The sequence below is a fragment of the Hipposideros armiger genome, unplaced genomic scaffold (genome assembly GCF_001890085.2).
Source record: "Hipposideros armiger isolate ML-2016 unplaced genomic scaffold, ASM189008v1 scaffold_258, whole genome shotgun sequence".
Classification (NCBI taxonomy): Eukaryota; Metazoa; Chordata; class Mammalia; order Chiroptera; family Hipposideridae; genus Hipposideros; species Hipposideros armiger.
In genome coordinates this window covers 297,769-318,346 of record NW_017731608.1, presented here as the reverse complement: position 1 = coordinate 318,346, position 20,578 = coordinate 297,769, and the positions used below count along the sequence as shown (strand labels likewise).

The window sequence follows — 20,578 nt, the reverse complement described above, 5'->3', positions numbered from 1 at the left end:
AGGAAGAGCAACCCTTCGTCCAGAGGTCGGAGAAATCAAACCAGAGGGGCCCCATGTTTAAAAGGAAGGGAATTCTTTTCCAAGTTGTTAGTCATTTCCAACAGAAATTTCTAGATTTCCTAGCAATGCTGGAAGACAGTTGGCCCAGAGAAAGGTTGTATAGATAACCCACAGACAGCTCTAGAGCACGCAGCTAGCAAGAAGAAAACCACAAAACCACATTCCAACCAGTCTCTGGTCATGGTCCCTTAAAACTCCGAACCCCTTGGGGCAAATGTCCTGTCACACACAGGCTGGTGTGGTCCTGACTCAGCCCTGCTTGGAGTGTGGGTCCTGAGCAGGGCTGCTTATCCCTGGTCCAGGGACAATAGCACTAAACATTTGTGGAGCCCTTACTATGAGCCAAGTACCAGGCTTAGCGGTTCATATTGATTACATTGTTAAACACTCATAACCCTGAGAACTATCATCAGAATGCTAGTGGAGGACACCTTCTCCAAGAAGCCTTCCTTGACCTTCTCCTCCAGGATGATTTTCCTGCACCTCGCCTTTTCCCCATCACAGTACATGGCAATGAAGTTGCCCATTACCCGCCTATGTCCCCATTCATGTGTGAACTCTCAGAGCTGAAACCATGCTGTCTCATTCATCATTACCCTGGTACCTAGTATGGGGCCGAGCACATAGCAGAAACTCAATCAATATACAGTGAATGACAGACTGAGTGAATCCTAGCTTTATGACCATGGGCAAGTTCTTGTTTCCTCATCTGTAGAGTAGCGACAGCAGCACCCACCTCTTAGGGCTGCGAGAAGTATGTGAATGAATGTATGTAAACCATTTTCTTAGAACAGTGCATGACTCAGAGTCAACCCTCAATGAATGTTGGCTATTATCACTACTGTGTGCTTTGTACATGCGCGTACGTGTGTGGGGGTTCAGGGAGGTGAAGTGAACGATGAAGTGTTTACGAAGCTGCTTGCCTTGATGGGAGACCTTTCCTCCTGTCTTTTCCCCTAGAAAGAGGAGGAAAGGAAGCTGGGTGGAGAGGGGCATAAAAACCATCCTGTGTGCCACTGAGGAGGGATTCCCCTTAGTGCCCTCTGTCCGTGAGCACTTCTGCCTCTGATTGGGCCTTAAAACGTGCTTTATAAAGGGTGGGGGTGAGGGGGGAAGTGGGCTGGCTACCTGACATAGTAAACAGGTCTATCTATGTGGTACCAACATGAAGATTTGATAAATCATTTGCCCCAGGGAAAGCAGGGAAGCGCCCTCTGAAAGGCTGAATTTTTTCCCAATAAGCAAAGAAAAAGACAGGAAACACCCTTTGCCAAACAGGAAGCCTCGCCCTCAAACTCCTGGCGTAGGAAGAGCCCTAATAAATCCTGCTGGCTTGAGCCAAGGAAACATCTAAGGAAGCCAGTGGCATCCAGGGTGGAATAATTTGCCACATCCCAGGTCTGGACTGAGCTGGGAACTTTCCAACAAGACACTGGTTTTACAGAATTTTTTCCTTAACACAGTTTCCATTCTGCTGGCAAGCTGACAGGCGGCGTTTGCTCCCAACTTCTCCGGCAGCAGCAGTCAGTCTAGCCTCGGCTGTTTCCATTTCCTTGGTCAGAATATTATCTCATTCATAGTCTGAGGGGAAGCCCTGGGGAACAAAATCTCACTGTCTTCTCTCAGACTCTGCACACTTACCTTGAACAGCCTCGGAAACACGTCAGCTGGCTGTCCCCGGACTACGAAGAGGCGGGAGTTCAGTTTCCTTAAACTTGTGTCCAAATCTTCCAGAGACTGAAGCAGGAACCTGCAGGGCCCACACAGGTCTTGTTAGTGGTAACATCGTAAAGAGTCGCCCTCTTCCTAACAAAGCAGGGAGAAGCTGGCCCGTTGTTTATGCCAAATAAGTAGCATGATTAGTATGAGGACTGGAGAGGCCTGGGGTCTAGTCTAGGCGTGAGAGGTATGGTAGGGGAGCAACTGAAATCCTGGTTTCGCCACTTATTAGCTGTTGACTAGGTAGTTACTTAAACACTTTAGCTTTTTTTCCTAATCTGTAACGTGGAGTTGATGCTAGTACCTATCTCGCAGAATTGCTAAGAAATAAAAATCAAGTAATACATGAAAAACAAACAGTGCCTGGCATAAAGAAAGCCTGGGTTAAATATGAGCTGCTTATATACTCTGGTTATTTCTCTGTGACAGAAGCGAGTCACTTATTCCTTCTCAGTCTCGGGCCCTGTGTGTGAATATCCGCCCATCACAAGGTTGCTGAAAATCAAATGAGACAACGGATGAGAAAGCCATCTGAAAAAGAAGGGCAGCCATGTGGGATGGAAGCCTGGGGTCCTATTAGCAGAGGAACAGGCCACAGTAACCCTAAAAACTCCTACCTACGCTGGACCTTTCTGCAGTCATGTGTGGTGCTGCGTGTATGTCTGCTCCACAGCCCCACAGCCTGGGCCGGGCCCCCACTTCCCAGGGCTTCGTTTGGCAGGTGGCTCATTCTCCAGGGCTCTGGCCACCAGGTCCTCTTCCCAAGGGGGAGAAGGCCTTAGAAGGTGTTTCTCTATAGGATGTCCGTACATGCGTTTGCGGGGGTGGGGGTTGGGGTGGGGTAGGGGGGACTCCAGGTACTTAAAGAGACCTAGCTGCAGAGCTGGATCACCATAGAAAAGGGAACAGAAGTGACATTTGCTGAGTGCCTTCAATGGTTTAAAAAATTTTTTTATATGACCACAAAAATCTATTAGCGGTTCAGCTAGGCACAATCACCTTTCTTAGAAATTCCATCAATACATTTTATGATATATATTTTATTTTTAAATGAAGTGAAATTAACATTTTAAACAGATAACTATTAATGTAGTTCAAAGTTCAAGTTACAAAAGGGTACAAAGTAAAGTCTCCTACCCTGTGTCCTCAGGAATTTAATTCTCCTCCCCAGAGATGACCAGTGTTATCAATGTTATTATATATATGCTTTGCATTTAAGTGTGTTTTCTTCTTAATTCTCTCAATACATTACAAAAGGAAAAATTATCCTCATTTTATAGATGAGGAAAATGAGACACAGCTAGAGGATAATGAATTTGCCTAAGATCACAGTTATTAAGTGACGAAGCTGGGGTAGGAACCTAGGTCAGTCAGAATCTGTTTTCTTCTTCGTTCCCCTTTTAGTGGCACGCCAAACACTGCTCTCGGGGCTGAGATTCTGCAGACCCTCCTGTGTTTAGAGTCCCTTTCTCTGACAAACACAAACCTGACTACAGGTAATCCACTGATATCCTGATCTTTTCCCTCAGGAACGAAGCCCTGACAGGTCAGCCTCCTGCTATCTACCTTTCGGCATCTCCCACCCATCTCTGCCAACAATGGGAACAACCAGATTTTATTTTGAGCCCAGTGACACCCTGTGCCTCCTCGGCAGCACATCTCATTCCCTGACTACTGGAGGTTTACAGAGGCAGCAACTGCTCGCAGGCTGCCGACTGGAACCATTCCTGGCTGCTGTCTCTGACGTCCACAACGAGACACTCCCACTGCGGCGAACGCCACAGACCCACATTCCAGCGCGAGCTGAGTCCTGGGCTCAGCCCAAAGCATCGTGCTGGCTAAAGAACACGCAGAGACTCTCCAAGGGGCTGCAATGGGAGACAGACTCGCTGAATGCTGCTTTATGCAAACCAAAAGCTCCTCCTCTGTGAATTTCTGCTTTTGAAAAACTCATACCCTCAGAAAAGGAGAGCTGAGAGGCGGGTGACACATTTGTGTTGACCCGCTCCCAAACCTCAGTACTCCTCTCAGGAGGAAAATAAGACCCATGTAAATAGCCTCATGCCACCTGACACCTGGGCCCTGCCAGGCAGAATGCCTAGAGATAACTGGCGACTTAAATTACACAAGCCCAGCACAGAGGGTCCTCTATCTGCGGCTCCCAGGAATGTCCTTGCCATGCATGTTGGGGGCCTCTTCCCCACAGTCCACCAGGCTGCATAAGACTTCGATTTGAAGCTATAAATACGGCTGACATGCATATGAAAGCTAGGTTCCAGCTGCCTTCTATAGAACTTTATTTCTAGACCTCATTTACTAAAAGGAGGGGTTCCTTGCAGCATCTCTGAAGTTCAGATAACCCCATGAGCGCCCTTTTCTTCTTTGACAAGAGATGTCTATAGCTGAGGCAGGGAGCAGAAGGCCCAACTGTGAACTCAGTAAACAGATGGGAATAGGGGTAATAACAGCAACAACGAACATTTACCACAAATGAGGCGCTATTCTACTTGTTTTATATACATTACCTCATTTAATTCTAAAACAGCTCTATGAAGTAGATACTATTACTATTCTCATTTTACAGATGAGGAAACTGAGGCACTGAGAGATTAAGTAATTTGCCCAACATCATACATCTAATAAGTGGCCAGAATTAAAACTCAGGCAGTGTGGGTCAGCAGCGTCTGCATTCTTAAGAACCAGGCTCCACTGCCCCTTGATCAGGACTCACTGCCTGAGCACTGAGGCTGTGCTGCCCAGAACTCAGGGAGCACCACAGCTCAACTCAAACGCCAGCACCTTTGCTCTCTGATCCTTGCTCCTCTGAGGATTCACAGCTGTGACACCCAGGAACCTGTTTAAATGCAGAATCTCAGGCTCCATCCCAGATCTCCAGAAGCAGAAACTGCATTTTAGCAAGATCCTCTGACGATTCCTTTGCACGTTCAAGTTTCAGAAGCGCTGTTCTAGAAAACTGAACTTTACCTCTATCATCTGTTTACAAGTTGCTTTTCTTTGCTTCTAATTTAACTAAACTTCCTCTCTTTTAACTTCTACTAAACTTCCTCTCTGTTAAGATCCTGGTTTCTGCCTCCTCTTTGGCATTCTAGAAATGCTCTGTTACTTCTAACTTTCCTCCTGAGTCAAGCCCTGACAGGCTCCTCCAGGAAGGGAGGCCTCAGAGTGGCCCTCACAGGAGGCAACAAGCCCCTAGGAGCGCCAGCCCCCAGGCAGCCAGTGACAGAGAAGCCACTGCTATGGCACCAGCTTTGAGGTCTGCCAGGCGACAGCTTTGCAAAACACCAAAAGAACTCGAAGCAGTGCTGCTACTGAACAAATGCTCGCTGGGGAACGCGTGTGCAGAGAGCCTGGGGCCTTCTGTGCTCCCTTACAGCCCTCCTCGCCGCCAGGCCAGTTTCTCTGTATTCGAACAAGGGGGGACTCTAAAGAAAACTGGTCTGGGCACTGGAAGAGGCAGCGTTTGGGGCTGGCAGCTCACCCTTGGCAGCTCCAAGCTGAGCTCACATGGCCAAAATTCAGAGCACACGGTCCTATATGAGCAGTTAAAGCTCACCTTTTGGATAAGACAACACATGCAACTGAATTATACAAGTGCTCTGGACCAGAGGCAGACAGCACTGGAGAAAACCAAATTGGGATTTCCAAAAATATAGAAAGGACTTTGTAATTCAGGATGCCATAGGGCTAGCTCTTTAGAATAAGACAGGCAGATCCTTTGGTTAAGAATAAGACAAGCAGGAAGGGCTTCTCTAGAGACGGCAGAGTCTGTGTGGAGGGATATTTTGTTTATTTGCTGTTAAAGAGGAGGAGGGAAGATGATAATTAATTCTTTTTTTGGGTCCAGATCACCCTTGACCAAGCTTCTCTGCTTCAAGCCAAGGTTATCTAACTATGACGATGATATTATAGGCTGGCCCAGACGGGCTATATAGCATAGTAATAGAAATTAATTTCTCCTAAGTAACACAGCTTATTAAGCCCCCATGAAAAAGGATAAGCCAAACGCACAATCCATAGTAGGGAATGATCTCTAAGTATCACTCAGATAAAAATAAATTCTTTCCGGGCCGGCCGAGTGGTACATTGGTTAGGAGCTGGCTTGGGACGCCAGCTCTGAGCAGCAGGGCCCCAGTTCGGATCCCACATGAGGGCCAGTGACGCTGCGCCCTCTACACCTAAGATGAACAACAGCTCCACCTGGAGCTGGGCTGCCATGAGTCGCCGGCGACGGCGTAGGCTGCAGTGGGCTCCCGTAAGCTACAGTGAGCGGCCAAGAGCCGCCGTGGGCAGCCGTCCAATGGTCAGCGAGCGACTGCCTCACCTGGGAAGAACACAATGATAATACCAACATGGGCTAGTGGGGCGACGTCCTCCACAACTAGACTGAAGAACAAAACGACAGCAACTTGTCTGTTCCCCTCCCCCAATTCCCCAATAAAATCTTTAAAAAAAAAAAATTCTTTCCAAATTTCAAAGAGAAAGATGAAGGTTTTCATCCCTTCTGAGCAAATGGAAACATTTCCTCAGCAGCAGAACAGTAAAGTGACATGCTTGGGTACCACTGTGAACAGCTCAGAGAAAACCAAATTTCCCTATCAGGAGACTGATTTTCAACCCCCTTCTTGCTGACTGAGTTCCAGGGAAGAACCAACTACTCACATCATCAACAGTCCAACAGTGTTAGCTCCTAGCCCTGGGAAGAGAGACACACTTGTTCTCACCAAGCATCCTGGGCCATTCACTGTTCACTTCATTTAGTAATTCTGAGTGATATGGGCTGATGTTTTATTTCTACCAACTTTCTGTCCCAGAAGCTTCTGAATGCAGGTGCAGCACAGAGCCAGGGAGAAAATGATTTAAATAAAGGGTGCGGTGAATTGTTGCCAACGCCTATCTAAGTTGCAGTAGGGAGAGAAAGGTAATGAAAAACTGCAAGGGCCTATTATGAGTACCCATTTTTGAATCTAGAAGCTGCTCACACCCACACACCCGCACACCCACACCCCTTTTTTGTTCTCACTGCACTACCGCCTTCCAGATGAAGCATATTTGGGGAAGGTGGGGCTGGAGAAAATTTTGGCAAAGGGCTTGGCCAACTAGTGCTTGACAAAAAAAGGTTCTGAGGCTCATATAGCTGCAATTAGCTAATAAACTTCCCAATACCACCAAGGCAAGGCGTATGCTAGCCCTTCTCCTATGCTAATATAAATATTTCATGGTTGCCTTTCTCTGTCCTCTTTTACGCTTAAGAAGTGCCATTCATGGTTATTTTAATCTGATTCATCTGTGAAAAATGCTGTGTGGGAGTCAATGTAGGAGGTGCAGGAGGGTAATAGAGATCACAGATTTTGCTTCTCCCCATCTCTTGCAGATGGCCCAGGGCCCACCCTTTCTAGAGAGGCTTCTCAGAGGCAGCAGCTGAAGTAGTTGCTAAGCTAAGATGTTATGCTGCAGCACAATTCTCCCAGATTGCTCCCACATTCAGAAACAGCCACCGGAAGATTACAAATATTGTAGTTATGCAGAAGAACTGCTGGCTCCATCACTCCCAACCCCCAACTGCATGCATAAAACAGTCTGCAGCTCAGCCCTGGATCTGATCACAGGAGCAAAGACTAAGGTGGGGGTGGTAGGAGTGTGTCTTTTTCCAGGCCCAGGAGCAGTTATCGTATTCCATCTGTTTTGTGTTATTTCACTTGTTTCTTCTGAATGCCCAAACTAATCAGACTTCCTGCCAACGCAGTGCAACGTATCTCCCAAGGTGTCATTGCTTCTCAGGCTTTGCAGGCACACGAGAGCTTTAAAAGCCCTGATGTCCACACCATAACCCAGAACAATTAAATCAGAATTGGAGGAGGGAGTCCAGGAATCTTTGAAAGATCCTTCAGCGATTCCCACGTGTAGCAAGGTTGAGAACCACTGCTCTAGTCCGTCCCCCTATTTTATTTATTTCATGACACTTAGCTCTACTAAATTATGGTTGTTTACTTGTCTTCCTCCACTAAAATGTAGGCTCCGGGAGCTCTGGACACCACCTCTGCTTGTCCACTGCTATATCCCTAGCAACACCTAGTGCAGTGCCTGGTAGATATTAGACAGTCATTAAATAATTGCTTAATTAATATCTGCATTCCTACATGGCCTCTGACTTCAGGATTTGACTCAGGCAGCAGTTGCCACATTCCTGTTCTCCTTCACTCGCTGGAAGGCACAATCACAAAAGGGTGACCCACAAAAATTCATAAACGCCTTATTCCTAGCAAATCTGAGTTTAATCAACAACAGTTTTTGTTGTTGATTTTTAATCTCCACTATCACAAAGGAGTAGGCAGTCCTATGCAATGTCCCCCATAACCCAGTAAAAGAAGAAACTCCTTCGTGACAATGTAACAAGCAGGTAGCCCTATTCTATTGACTCTGCTCTGATTGGCACACTGCCATAAGGAGAGGGGCAAAGTCTGAGGCTTGGTTTAATGGCCATGCTAGGTATGGTCATTTGAGAATGTTTGTCAAACCCAAGCTCCTATCTATGGAAAGTGGAGCAGAGGCAGAGCAATAGAGCAGCCTGAAAACTGTGTGGGCAGGCTCTCCACAGGACTATCTTTAGTCATTCCCGCTATATAAATGGGGCAGGAGAGGGCATTTCATAGACCCACTGTGAGAAGCACTCACTATCCTGGAAGGGCACACACTCTGGAGAGAAAAGAATGGTGTGTTGAGAGCCACTGTATCCTGAGAAAAATGCTGCCCATCAGTTCAACAAGGCCACAAGCAAAAATCCCCCAGAATAATGCAAACAAACCAAATGACTGCTGAGTGACGTCTTAAAGAGAGATGGGTACACAATATCTCAAAACTCCTTGGTTTTGAACACTAGTTACAGAGAAAATACATCAACTACCTATCTGTTAATCCTTTCCCATGATCCTGCAGACTCCATCTCCTGCGAGTCATCAAAGAGGGGCCCTTGATATCACAGCTTCGCTGCTCCCTAATCTTACCACTTAAGTCGATAAAAATCTAATCTATAGGGGCTCAACTGTCCTTTAAAATCATTCACATGAGAAGAGGTGGAAGGAAATGACAGTTTGCTTCCTTTTTTTTTTTTTTTTTTTTCCCTAGCAAGCTCATTAGCTGCTGAGGGAATTCTCCAAAATGGGTTAAGTATTGCTCTCCAGCTCAGGACACACACAGTACATTTAACTGAATGTGCCATTAGGGTCTTTATAAGAAAGGGAAGACTGCACTTGGCCTTGTCTAATGCTAAGCCAGAGTCTCCAGACACCTCCAGAAGCAGGGCAGTCTTGGGGTAGGGAAACCAGGATGGGTGAAAAGACAAATTCAAACAAACCAGAGGCTTTGAGATGACCTTCAGGAGCCCAGCGATGGGCTCTTTCCTTGAAGAATGCAAGCATTTCTGTGCTATGCTCCGAAATCCAACCCTGCCCTCACACCACAATATCTCCTTTCCTCCAGTCCTTGAGCACTCCTCTAAGAGCCCTAGACCAGGAGTCCCTGTTCTGTCACTCACTGGCTGCCAAGACCTTGTGCAGGTCAACTTTGTGTCTCCAGGGCTTAAAGTCTCATCTATACAATTGAGATAATGATTTCTGTCCCACAGTAATGTCTGTGGCCCAAAGGGGTATAACACACAGTGCGGAACCACTTTGTCAGAGATTGAGGCTTGGCCCATACGGGCCATTGGTACGATGACTAATTGCTTCCCTGGTCCCGGCCTTTCCCCTCTGGAGACCGGGCTCCATCTTCCTGCTCCACCTCTCTCAGGACCGGGTCTTCCGGCCGTGAGGGGTGGGGAGCAAGACCTCCCTCCTTTGGGTGGGGAGAGACTCAGGCTCTTCGCCAGGCGCCCAAGAGGCCAGGCTGCCCACCCCATGCCCGCGACCCAGCCCCGGGCCCCCTCACCTCCATCGGTTGATCCCGACCGAGGAGGAGGCCGCGAACCAAGGGTCGAGGATGTAAACGCAGCGCACACAGCGCGCCCCGCGCACTGCCGCCAGCAGCGCAGGGTTGTCGTGGAGCCGAAGCCCCTTGCGGAACCAGTGCACTGAGGAGGCGCCATCCATGCCGGCCTCAGGCGCCGGGGTCACTGGTGCCGCGGTAACCACAGCTGCCGCCATCACCGTCCAGACTGCTCCGGCCACTGCCACTCCGCCCCTGTCAGCGCCATGGGCCACGCCCCCATCCCGCCCAATGACCTATGACGACGCCGCTCCTCCCTGTGGCCCTGCCCCTCACGCCCTGGAGCGTCTTTGCCATTGGCTGGGAGCCTGCCGCCGGGCGATTGGCCCGGCGGCTCAGCGTCCGGCCCCGCCCCCTCACGTTCCCACCATGTGTCGGCGGGCTTGGGAGCGTCCCGGGGCAGGGCGGATGACGCAAGCCGGAGCTTCCCGCGGAGATCTGGGCACCGACGGAGTCTCGGGTGACAGCGGATCTCTTACATTTGTCCTGTTCAAGGACTGCAGCCGGAAGAAGCTGCCTGGGCTGGCGGGGGTTACTGTGACTCCACTTAGTGACATACGGAACTTTGACAACCGACCGTCCAACATCACCAAGTCATTAACATCGTCATCATCATATACCTCAATCTATTACATCATTTACAACATTCTATTACAGTTACCATTTATTGAGTGCATTTTATATGCCAAACAAGGTAATAATTCCTTATATATACTGTCTCATTTATTACTCTCAACTCAGCCCAGTTGCATTCATTCATTCAATAAACCCCAGTGAAAGAGCTGTTATTCTCATTTTACAGACAGGTAGCATGCTACGTCATTGTCTTTGTGTTTGCTGTTTTAATGACTATATAACTCTTCATCAAGTTGATAAAGATGAACTATTTTATTGAATGATTGTGTATTGCTTGGATATATTAACAAGGTAACATTCAAGAATCAGGAAGTAAATCTGGCACTAGATACAATACTGGAGTGCAACGTCCACTTTTGGACTTTACACTTCGAAAGGGACATGGAGAAATTGGAGCGAGACCAAAGAAACCTGTAAAATGCTAAGGAGGTGAAATGTAATCATGTACTATTATATCTTTAAGAAAAATGAAAACTGAGGTTTGACGTCATAGCTATATACCTTGTTATTTACAAGCATCTCTGAAGACTGGTGCCATGAGGATACCAAACAGTTGCTCCTTGTTTCCACTAAGGATAGAATAAAAGAATCTAGTGTGTGCTGGGAAGAGTAAGAGATTTAAGGAGGGATTTAGGTGTAAAGTGGTTTAGAAATAAGACAAATTAATCAGATCGTGGGAGGTTTCTTTCCTTGCTGAAGATGTTTAAGAAGGCAGACATCGATCCTGTTTGCCTTTTTGTTACAGTCCTGCATAAAGACTAGATTGGGCAATTTTTTACATTCCCTTTGAACTGCGTTTTGGGTAAATATTTGATGATTGGTTGAAAGGTAACCAGGGCTGGGAGGGAGGGACGTCCCTGGCGAGTTTAAGTTATTCGCGCCCTCTGGTGGTGAGATTGGGAAAGAAGCGGAGGATCAGTTTCCGACTGAGCAGGAGCATCAGGGCCCCGCCCTCTGCCCTTTAGTTTTGCTGACTTCTGCAGTGTGTAGCTGTGGCATTCCTGTTTCCAAGACTTCACGCGAGAAACTGTAAAACTTCTTGAGAGCGTGGACTGAAAGGGGAGACTCCTTGGGTTCCATTTTCAGCTCTGCCATTAACTAGCAGATTACTTACTTGGGCAAGTTACTTAGCCCTAATGTGCCTCAGTTTCCTCATTTGTGAAATGGGAAAGATGGTGATGGTGATGATGATGATGATGATGATGATGATGATGATGATACAGGTACAGCATGGGATTGGAACAAGATAAATAGACAAAAGTTTCAGAATTGAGACTCCAGAAATAGACTGTCACATATCTGGTATTTTATTCATGACAAACACGTCTGTGTAAAGAAGTGAGGTAAAGGTAGTTTTTCCTATAATGGAAATGGGTCAATCAGATATCCCAGTGTAAAAATATTAATCGTGACCCCTATCTGAGAACATACAAATCAATTCCAAGTAGATTATATGCTTAATGTGAAAGATATAACAATAAAGCTTTGAGAAGATTATATAGGAGACTACCCTCATGACCTTGATGGTAGACAAAGAATTCTTAAAAAGGCATAGAAAGGGATAACCACAAAGGAAAAGATTGATAAATTGAACTACATTAAAATTATGAACTTCCGTTTATCAAAAAACATTATTTAGTGAGTGCAAAGGCAAATCTTGGAATGGAAGAAGATAGTTGTAACACATAATTCTGAAAGAACTCATACTCAGAATATTTAAAGAACTCTTACAAGTAAAAAAGAAAAGGAACACAGGCAGCCTAGTGAGACTTGTTAAAGGCCAGAGACAAGAACTAACGCTTTTCATGCCCTCTCCCACAAAGGCTATGCAAGTGGCCAATGAACACATGAAAAGGTGCTCACCTTGGGGAAACAAATAAAAACCACAATGAGATACCACTAAAGACCCACCAGAATGGATAAAGTTAAAGGACAGACAAAACCAAGTGTTGGGAAAGATGTGAGCAATTGAAACACTCATACACTACTGTTGGAAATGTAAATTGACACAACCACTTTAGAAAACTGTCTGATGTTAATACTAAATTTGAACAATTACATACCGTACGGCTTGTGAATGATACACCCTATAATGGAGGAATTTTATTCCTACCACATACCTACCAGAAATCTGTGCGCATGTATAGCAAAGACATTACAGAAATATTCATTGTAGTATTGTTAGTAATAGTCCTAAATGTCCATAACCAGTAGAATGGATAAATTGTGGTATATTCAAACAAAGGAATGCTATACAACAATAAAAATGAGCAAACTATAGTTAGATTCAACACCATGGATGAATCTCATACATTTAATATTGAACAATAGAAGCCAGAAACAAAAGAAAACATTTATATATGTAATACATTCACAGCCAGGCAAAACTAATGTATGGTGTTGTTAGCCAAAGAAATAGAAACAACCCAAATGTCCATCAGCTGATGAATGGTTAAATAAAATGTGGTATATCTATACAATGGAATATCATTTGGCAATAAAAAAGAAGGGATATATGCTTCAATGGTGATGTAACTTGAAAACATTATGCTAAGTGACAAAGTGCCACATGCTGTAGGATTCCATGTATATGAAATGTCCAGAATAGGCAAATCTATAGAGACAGAAATTGCTTCTTTAGGGCTGGGGGGAAGTAAGGAGTAACAGCTAAGGGATATGGGCTTCTTGTTGGGGTAATGACAATGTTCTAAAGTTGATTGTGATGATGGTTGCACAACTGTAAGCATACTAAAAACCATTGAGTTATAAACTTTTAATGGGTGACTTGTATGGTAAATGAATAATATCTCAATAAAGCTATTATTTAAAAAAGTCATAGAGCATTGTAAATAAAAAAATAAAATAAGCCTCAGCAACAGAACAGGACTCTTTTTAACTTTTTTAAAAAAGATTTTATTGGGGAGTTGGGGAAGGGGAACAGCCAAGTTGTTGTCCTTCAATCTTAGTTGTGGAGGGCGCAGCTAGCTCAGCTCCAAGTCCAGTTGCCATCTGGCCACCCGTCGGCAGCTCATGGCCACGCAGCTCAAGGTGCCGTTCAATCTTAGTTGTGGGTGGGCATAGAACTGGCAACCCTGTTGCTCAGAGCTCATGCTCTTAACCAACTGAACCACTCAGCTGGCCCTGAGAACAGGACTCTTAAAAGGCAGATATATTCTACTAAGAAATTCCATAGTAAAAAACCATTGTTCATATCAAATTTGCATATATAATACTGGTCTTTCATGGATATTATGGGTCTCCTATTTACCTGAATATGTGCATGGGATTAGCATGTGCAATGTTTTATTTATTTATTAAAAAAAATTTTTTTTTAATTGGGGAATTAGGAGAGGGGAACAGCGTTGGGGAATCGGAGAAGGGGAACAGACAAGTTGCTGTCTTTTTGTTCTTCAGTCTAGTTGTGGAGGACGTCGCTTCACTGGCCCATTTTGGTACTATCATTGTGCTCTTCCCGGGTGAGGCAGTCGCTCGCTGGCCATTGGATCGCCGCAGCCGCAAAAGCGCATGCCAGCTGCTGGCCAGCCCCACTGCAGCCCACGCCATCGCCAGTGACTCACTGCAGCCCAGCTCCAGGCTGAGCTGTTGCTCACCATCTTAGCTATAGAGGCAGCAGTGTCACTGGCCCTCATTTGTGGGATCCGAACCGGGGCCCTGCCGTTCAGAGCTGGTGTCCCAAGCCAACTCCTAACCAATGTGCCACTCGGCCGGCCTATGTGCAATGTTTTAAATAGACAAATTTACTGGTCTCCATATTAAAAAGATCTTAAGTTCATAAATTAAAAATAATAACAACAAAAACTAACCTATGGTGTTAGACATCAGATGTCAGGATAGTGGTGACCACTGACTAAGAGGGATGAGATAGTGATGGGGGGCATCTAGGGGAGTTTCTGGGGTGCTGGTAATGTTCTGTTTCTTGACTTGGGCAATGCTCACACAGATGTGTTCATTTTGTGGTAATTCATTGAGCTATACACTTTTATGATTCATCTCCTTGTTTGTATGCATGTCACATTTCAATTTAGAAGTTTAGGAAAATAAGGTGGTATAGTTCCAGTTGGGTCTGGTGTAGTGAGCCCAGAATCCCACCCATTTGTCCCTATCCTCTCTGGCTGTGTTTTCCCCAAACAGTTTGCTCATAAGGGTGCCCCCTGCGATACCCAGGGTCCTGTGGGACATCCCCTGGCCACCCAGCTCCTATAAGGGATGGTGGTTCTCTGAGGGTTGCACTAGGGGCCTTCCCAGACTGCTCTGCTGGTCAAAGAAGTTGAAGAAACTTGACCTGTGGGACCAGAGCTCCTATAGACACACCGGAGTTTTTCCCTGAGGCAGGAAGTAACCAGTCCTACTGGGGCTTACACCATTTATCAAACATTAATGGAGGAGGTGACTTTGGGTGGGATTGGGCCTAACCTCCAAAAGACTCTGGTAACCTTGAGTAGAAGGCTAAAAAATGGGCAAGTGAGTGCATTTCTGATCTTTGCCACAGCAGACTAAGAGAGCACAGGCTGTTCCTTTTCAGATCAGATGTGGCCATAGGACTGTGAGAACAGTGGCTGGTGGGAGGTAGAGGGGCAGCTGTGCCCAGACTCCCTGGGACTGAGGTCTCAGTCACTTCCATCACTCAGGAAAGCTGCACTCAGCTCTCCCCTGAGAGGCGAGGTCCCAGCCTCTAAAGTAATAAATAGCAAATAGCAAATGCATGAAAGCAAAACCAAGGGGAGGGCTCCAACCAAGATAATGGTGTGTGTGTGTGTGTGTGTGTGTGTGTGTGTGTGTGTGTGTGTGTGTAAATGTGTTTAATTTCAAAACTGAAATTTCATAGGTTCTTACTCAAGAAGACAGCAACTATTCTTTAAGCTCAGGGAGGGAAGTGTGCTGTGTGTGTGTGTTTGCAGGTCTATGTGTGGAAGGAAGCCAGCTGGTGAGAGAGACAAAGAGAGCACATGACATATGTCTCTCAGCTACCAGTAAAAGGGCCTCATTGCTGAGCCTTTTTCTGTTAATCCAGGGCCCTGGGAGAGATGATGTATTTGAGGTGACAGATGGCCAAGGGACGTGCCTTGGCCTGCCCCTCAGTTACAAGCCATGGTTGGAGGAGTGGAGCCTCCGCCGCTGCCACCCCCTAGAGTGGGCTTTTGGCCACTAGTGTAGAATCATAGTCTTCTCTGCAATATTATCCTCTTTTCACTTTCCCTTCCATTCTGGTACACAGATATTTTATTCTAGAAGAATAAAGTGCTAGAAAATGAAACTTTCCTTCTACTTCAGAGGCGAAGACGAAAAATATCCAGCCTAAGAGAAAGCTTATAAAAGTTTATTTGATAAGTCTGTCAGAGAAAGACAAATACCATATGATCTCACTTATACGTGGATTCTAAAAAACTGAATAAATGAGAAATGTAAACAGAAATAGTCTCAGAGACACAGAGGAAAAACTGAGGGTTGCTAGTTGGGAGGGGTGGGGATGAAGGAGAAGGGGAAGGGATGAGACAATACAAATTGGTAACTACAATATGGCCTCAGGGATAGAAAAGACAGTCTGAGGAATATAATCAATGTTGTAAATATTTTTTAGGGGGCCAGATGAACTCATGTCTTGTTAGGGAGACCACTTCATAGTCGGTGTAGAGGCTTGACCACCACACTGTATATCTGAAGCTGATGTTGAATAATAATGTATGTCAAATATAACTATATATACATATAGTCACGGGACATGGAGTAGAGAGCGGGAATGGTGTCAATGGAATTGTAATAGATAAGCATGATATGGGGGTGGGAGGGCAGTAGATGGGGGATGGGGGTTGTTACTTTGTGAGGGTGAAAAGGATAACTATTGCATTGTTCTGTATACCTGAAACTAACAATAAAAAAAAAAAGCTTAAAAAAAATTAAAAAGAGTTTATTTGAGCCAAACTAATGACAATTGCCGGGAAGCAAAGTCTCAATGGATTGAGAAAATGCTCCAGAAAATGGCCATTTTGTAACTTATTTTATACATTAGAATCAAAGGAGGAGGGTTACATGAAATCCATTGGTTGTAGATTAAGGGAGTGGGAGAAAGCAAAGCAGGGAAATCTCTAAGATTGGATAAAAAGAAAAATGGAGAGACACACACTTCTTTTACATTGGTGGGTACAGCATAGTTAATAGCATTTTACAGCACATAGGGATAGTATTTGGGGAACAAGATAACAGTGAGGGATTTTGTAGATTCCTGCTCTGGTGTGGTGGGTTGTGCCCACTGGGGAGGTCTGGAAAAAGAGATGACTCTGATATTACAAGGGTGTGTTATCTTAGATGCAAAAAAAGACTACAGACAGGCTTAAGGTAAAGATTGACTTTTGTCAAGGAAGCTATAGGCCAAGGATGTGACTTCCCACCATGGCCTACCTTAGTTAGAAATTTTTATGTTCACACCATCCTCTGTGGTTATTTTCAGTCTCCTGAGCTTGTCAGGTTTAACATGTGGCCCCTTTTCTGTCCACAGAGGTTAGCTCCCTTCCATGAAGGAAGCACCCAGTAAATGCTTGCCTTATGCCTGGGGGAGTAACTTTCCAAATGGGGTGGGGTGCAGGGTGGTGGAAAGAGTTCCAAACTGCTGCTACCTCTGTGTTCCAGACCCCTCAGACCCATGAATCAAGCTTGGAAACTATGTTTATGACCTTGGTCAAGGTCCTTCTGGTGTCAAATAACCAAACCTTCTTCGACCTAGCTTAAGCAAAAAGAAGCATACATTGGGAGGACACAGGAACATCTGATGGGACCCAAGGGTATGTGGACAATAAAAGGGGTTCTATGGAAAGTAACCTCATAGGGATATCTGATCATAAATTCCTAACTGGCGCCAGCCTAGATGCTCAGTTGGTTAACAGTTAGCTTAAGAGCGTGATCTCTGAGCAACAGGGCCGCCGGTTCGATTCCCACATGGGCCAGTGACGCTGCGCCCGAACTGAGCTGCCACTGAGCTGCCAACAGGTGGCAGGATGGCTCAGCTGCTGAGAGCCCATGCTCCTAACAACAAGACTGCTTGTTTGATGGTGGGCTATGCCCCCCGGCAACTAACACTGAACTTGGCACCTTGAGCTGAGCAGCCACCCGGATGGCTCAGTGGATAGAGTGCATGCTCTTAACAAGGCTGCTGGTTCGACTCCCGCATGGGATGGTGGCTACGCCCACCTGCAACTAAGATAGTAACACAGCACCTTGAGCTTAGAGGCCACGAGTTGCTGACGGGCAGCCAGATGGCGACTGGCGCCCTTCACAACTAAGGTTGAAGAACAAAAACTTGGCTGGTCCCCCTCCCTAATTTCCCAATTACAAAAATAAATAAATAAAAAATAAAAAATAAAAATAAATTCCTAACTGGGCAGGTCATGGTGGGTAGTCATGCCCCAGGCCTATAACTTCTTTAGTGAAAGGTTTTAGGCCAGCCCTGTCCATTGTTTTTGTGTGTCTAGGTTAACACACCTCTGAAATACCAGAAGTAATATCCCTTGAAGGGTTATTAACCCTCTAGAGAGCACATAATCTTGTTAACTATCTTGCAATTCAATCCCTGTTTTGCTTCCTCCCACCTCCTTGTCGTTTTCCTTACTTTCACTCTAATTTCAAATGCATAAAAGAAACTGCAAAACGGTTATTATTCTCAGGAGCATTTGAGATAAACATATAAAAATTCTTCACAGATTTGGACGTTTCTTACGTCAACAGATATAACACCAATCCTACTTTACCAGATCTGAAACCAGGAATCCTAAAGCCACTGGGTACAGGACAGCCATCCTGTCTGTTTCCTTATTTTTTGGAGATTCCATGGTCTCCTGTTTGCTTCTCCTTGGATTTTTCTCTCTTTTCTTTCTCTCCAGACCAGTTTTCTCTGCTTGGTCAAAGAAGGCCAAACGTGGCTACTTCATAACTTCTGGCTCCTATTAGGATAGGACTGACCAGTGGCTTTTGAATCCCGATTTGGGAATGGTGGTTGGCTTAGGACATGGTCCAGTTAGCAGTGGGCAGGGGGAAGAGTCTACGTTTCAAACATGGAACCCGGACACCCCCCCATAAGTGAGGGGGCTCTTAGAGATGGAGCCTTGTGTGCTGAGCAGATGTTAATAAAGATTTGGAAACATTGCACTTGCTTACGAGGGTTTTAATCATTCACTGGCCAAACAAGATCCTGCTGGGGCCAGGCTCTAAGGAGGCTCTTGGGCATACAGAGTTGAGTAAGACACGATTCTTGTCCTTTGAGAAGCTCATAGTGAAGGAAACAAGCATATTAACATTTTATTCTTGTTATATGCTTCATGAGAAGTACAATAATAGTTTTGTGCAAAGATCATAAGCTCAGAGGAATACTACTAATAATGAACATTTGTTGAGCTTTGCTGTGTGCCAGGCACTGTTCACTTAACCCTATGAAGTAGAGACTATCATTGTCATCCCTATTTTAGTAGTTTTCTCCATTTGCATATGGGGAAACTGAGGCTCAGAGAGGCTGAGTGCCCTGCTAAGTGACCTTGAAACAGGGTGCGGTTGGCATCCCCATAGTAGAGGCCTCTTCACGTCCCTGGCCTCTCCTTTCCTTGATCTACCTATAGCTTAACAATAGATCATCCCCCTGCGGCTTGAGCTTCGAATGTCCCCTGTCCCACCCAGTTCCCTGTTTTAGAAAATTACCCTGAAACTTATGATTAATACCCTTAGGCTTATTGATCACAATCTCAGTGGTCTTCCAGGCTAATCCCATCATTGTTCTTGGGTTGCTGACTTCACCAGAGAATCATGTGGCCAGAGGGAAGGCTCCGTGCAGACCCCTGGAACCCTCACATAACCTCTGGAGGAACGCCCAGATTTTCCTTTAAATATCCCAAGCTGGCGTGAGAATGTGAAGGCAGTTTTTGGAGATGTCAACCCGCTGCCTTCTCAGACCACTGGTGCTCTGATAATAAACGCTTATTCTATGACCCAACTCCTGTGTCGATCTATTGGCTGAGCGGCGCAGGCAGCACAAGCCTGGACTCGCTTGGCCCCAGGTTTCAACCTGCCTAGAAAGTGAGAAATGGATTCAAATGCAGGTCTGAGTCCAAAGCTAAGGTTTTCCCACTGTATCAACAGAGATTTTACAAAATGCCAAGGATTTGTATTTCAATTAAATCTCAATAAAAAACAAATAGAATAAAACTAATTTAAATTTAAATTGTAGGGTTGGACAAGTGGCGCGATGGTTAAGAACTGGCTTGGGACGCCAGAGGGCCCCGGTTCGGATCCCACATATGAGGGCCAGTGACACTGCCCTCCACAGCTAAGATGCTGAACAACAGCTCGACCTGGAGCTGGGCTGCTGTGAGTTGCCAGTGATGGCGTAGGCTGCAGCCCTTTTGGCAGTGGGTTGCCATGGGCTACCGAACGGAGCCAGCAGCCAGCGTGAGCGGCCAGCAGCTGCTGTGAGCGGCCGTCCAGAAGCCGGCGACTGATCTGCCTCGCCCGGGAAGAGCGCAATGATGGTGCCAACTTGGGCCAGTGAAGCAACATCCTCCACAACTAGACTGAAGAACAAAATGACAGCAACTTGTCTGTTCCCCTTCCCCCAATTCCCCAGCACTGTTCCCATCCCCCCAATTCCCCAATAAAAATCTTAAAAAAAAAATTTAAATTGTAAAAAAAAGCCAGCCATAAAATAAAATATGTATAGGATAATTCCATCATAAATATAAATATATATATATATATATGAAAAAGTTTACATGTGTCTCTAAATTTATAAAAACAACAAAAAAAATAATGATTCAGAAACACATCCAAAGTAATAAGAGGGTAATATAATTGTATTTTCAGGGACGGGTTGCTGGCGAGTGGGAAGGATGGGGTAGAGGAAAAATGGATATATATGTTTCTGTACCCTTTGAATTTTTAAAATACGTATTGTTCAATTGTTGAAAATAAACAATATGTTGAAAACATGCAAATTAATTTATTAATTGTTCAAATTAATACATTTTTTCAAAAGATATTAGTTTAACAAACTAACTTTAAAAAATGCCAAGGACAAGGACATTAGTCATTATTCAGAGCTTACATGCTCCCCTCCATGGCGAGGGCCTTTGCATCCAGGGCTCTGTTATTATTGTTACTGTTCTGT

General features: G+C 45.4%; 1 protein-coding gene across 1 annotated transcript in view; it reads right to left on the bottom strand.

Moving 5' to 3' along the window:
- CRY2 (cryptochrome circadian regulator 2) overlaps positions 1 to 10,023 on the bottom strand; it is a 34,104-nt gene extending 24,081 nt beyond the window's left edge. The window contains exons 1-2 of the mRNA XM_019656480.1: positions 9,724 to 10,023; positions 1,702 to 1,810 (exon numbers count right to left, since the gene is read on the bottom strand). Of these exons, the coding sequence (XP_019512025.1) occupies positions 1,702 to 1,810; positions 9,724 to 9,938 (324 nt within the window). The 5' untranslated portion in view covers positions 9,939 to 10,023. The remainder of the gene's footprint in view (positions 1 to 1,701; positions 1,811 to 9,723) is intronic.
- Positions 10,024 to 20,578: the final 10,555 nt, after the last annotated feature.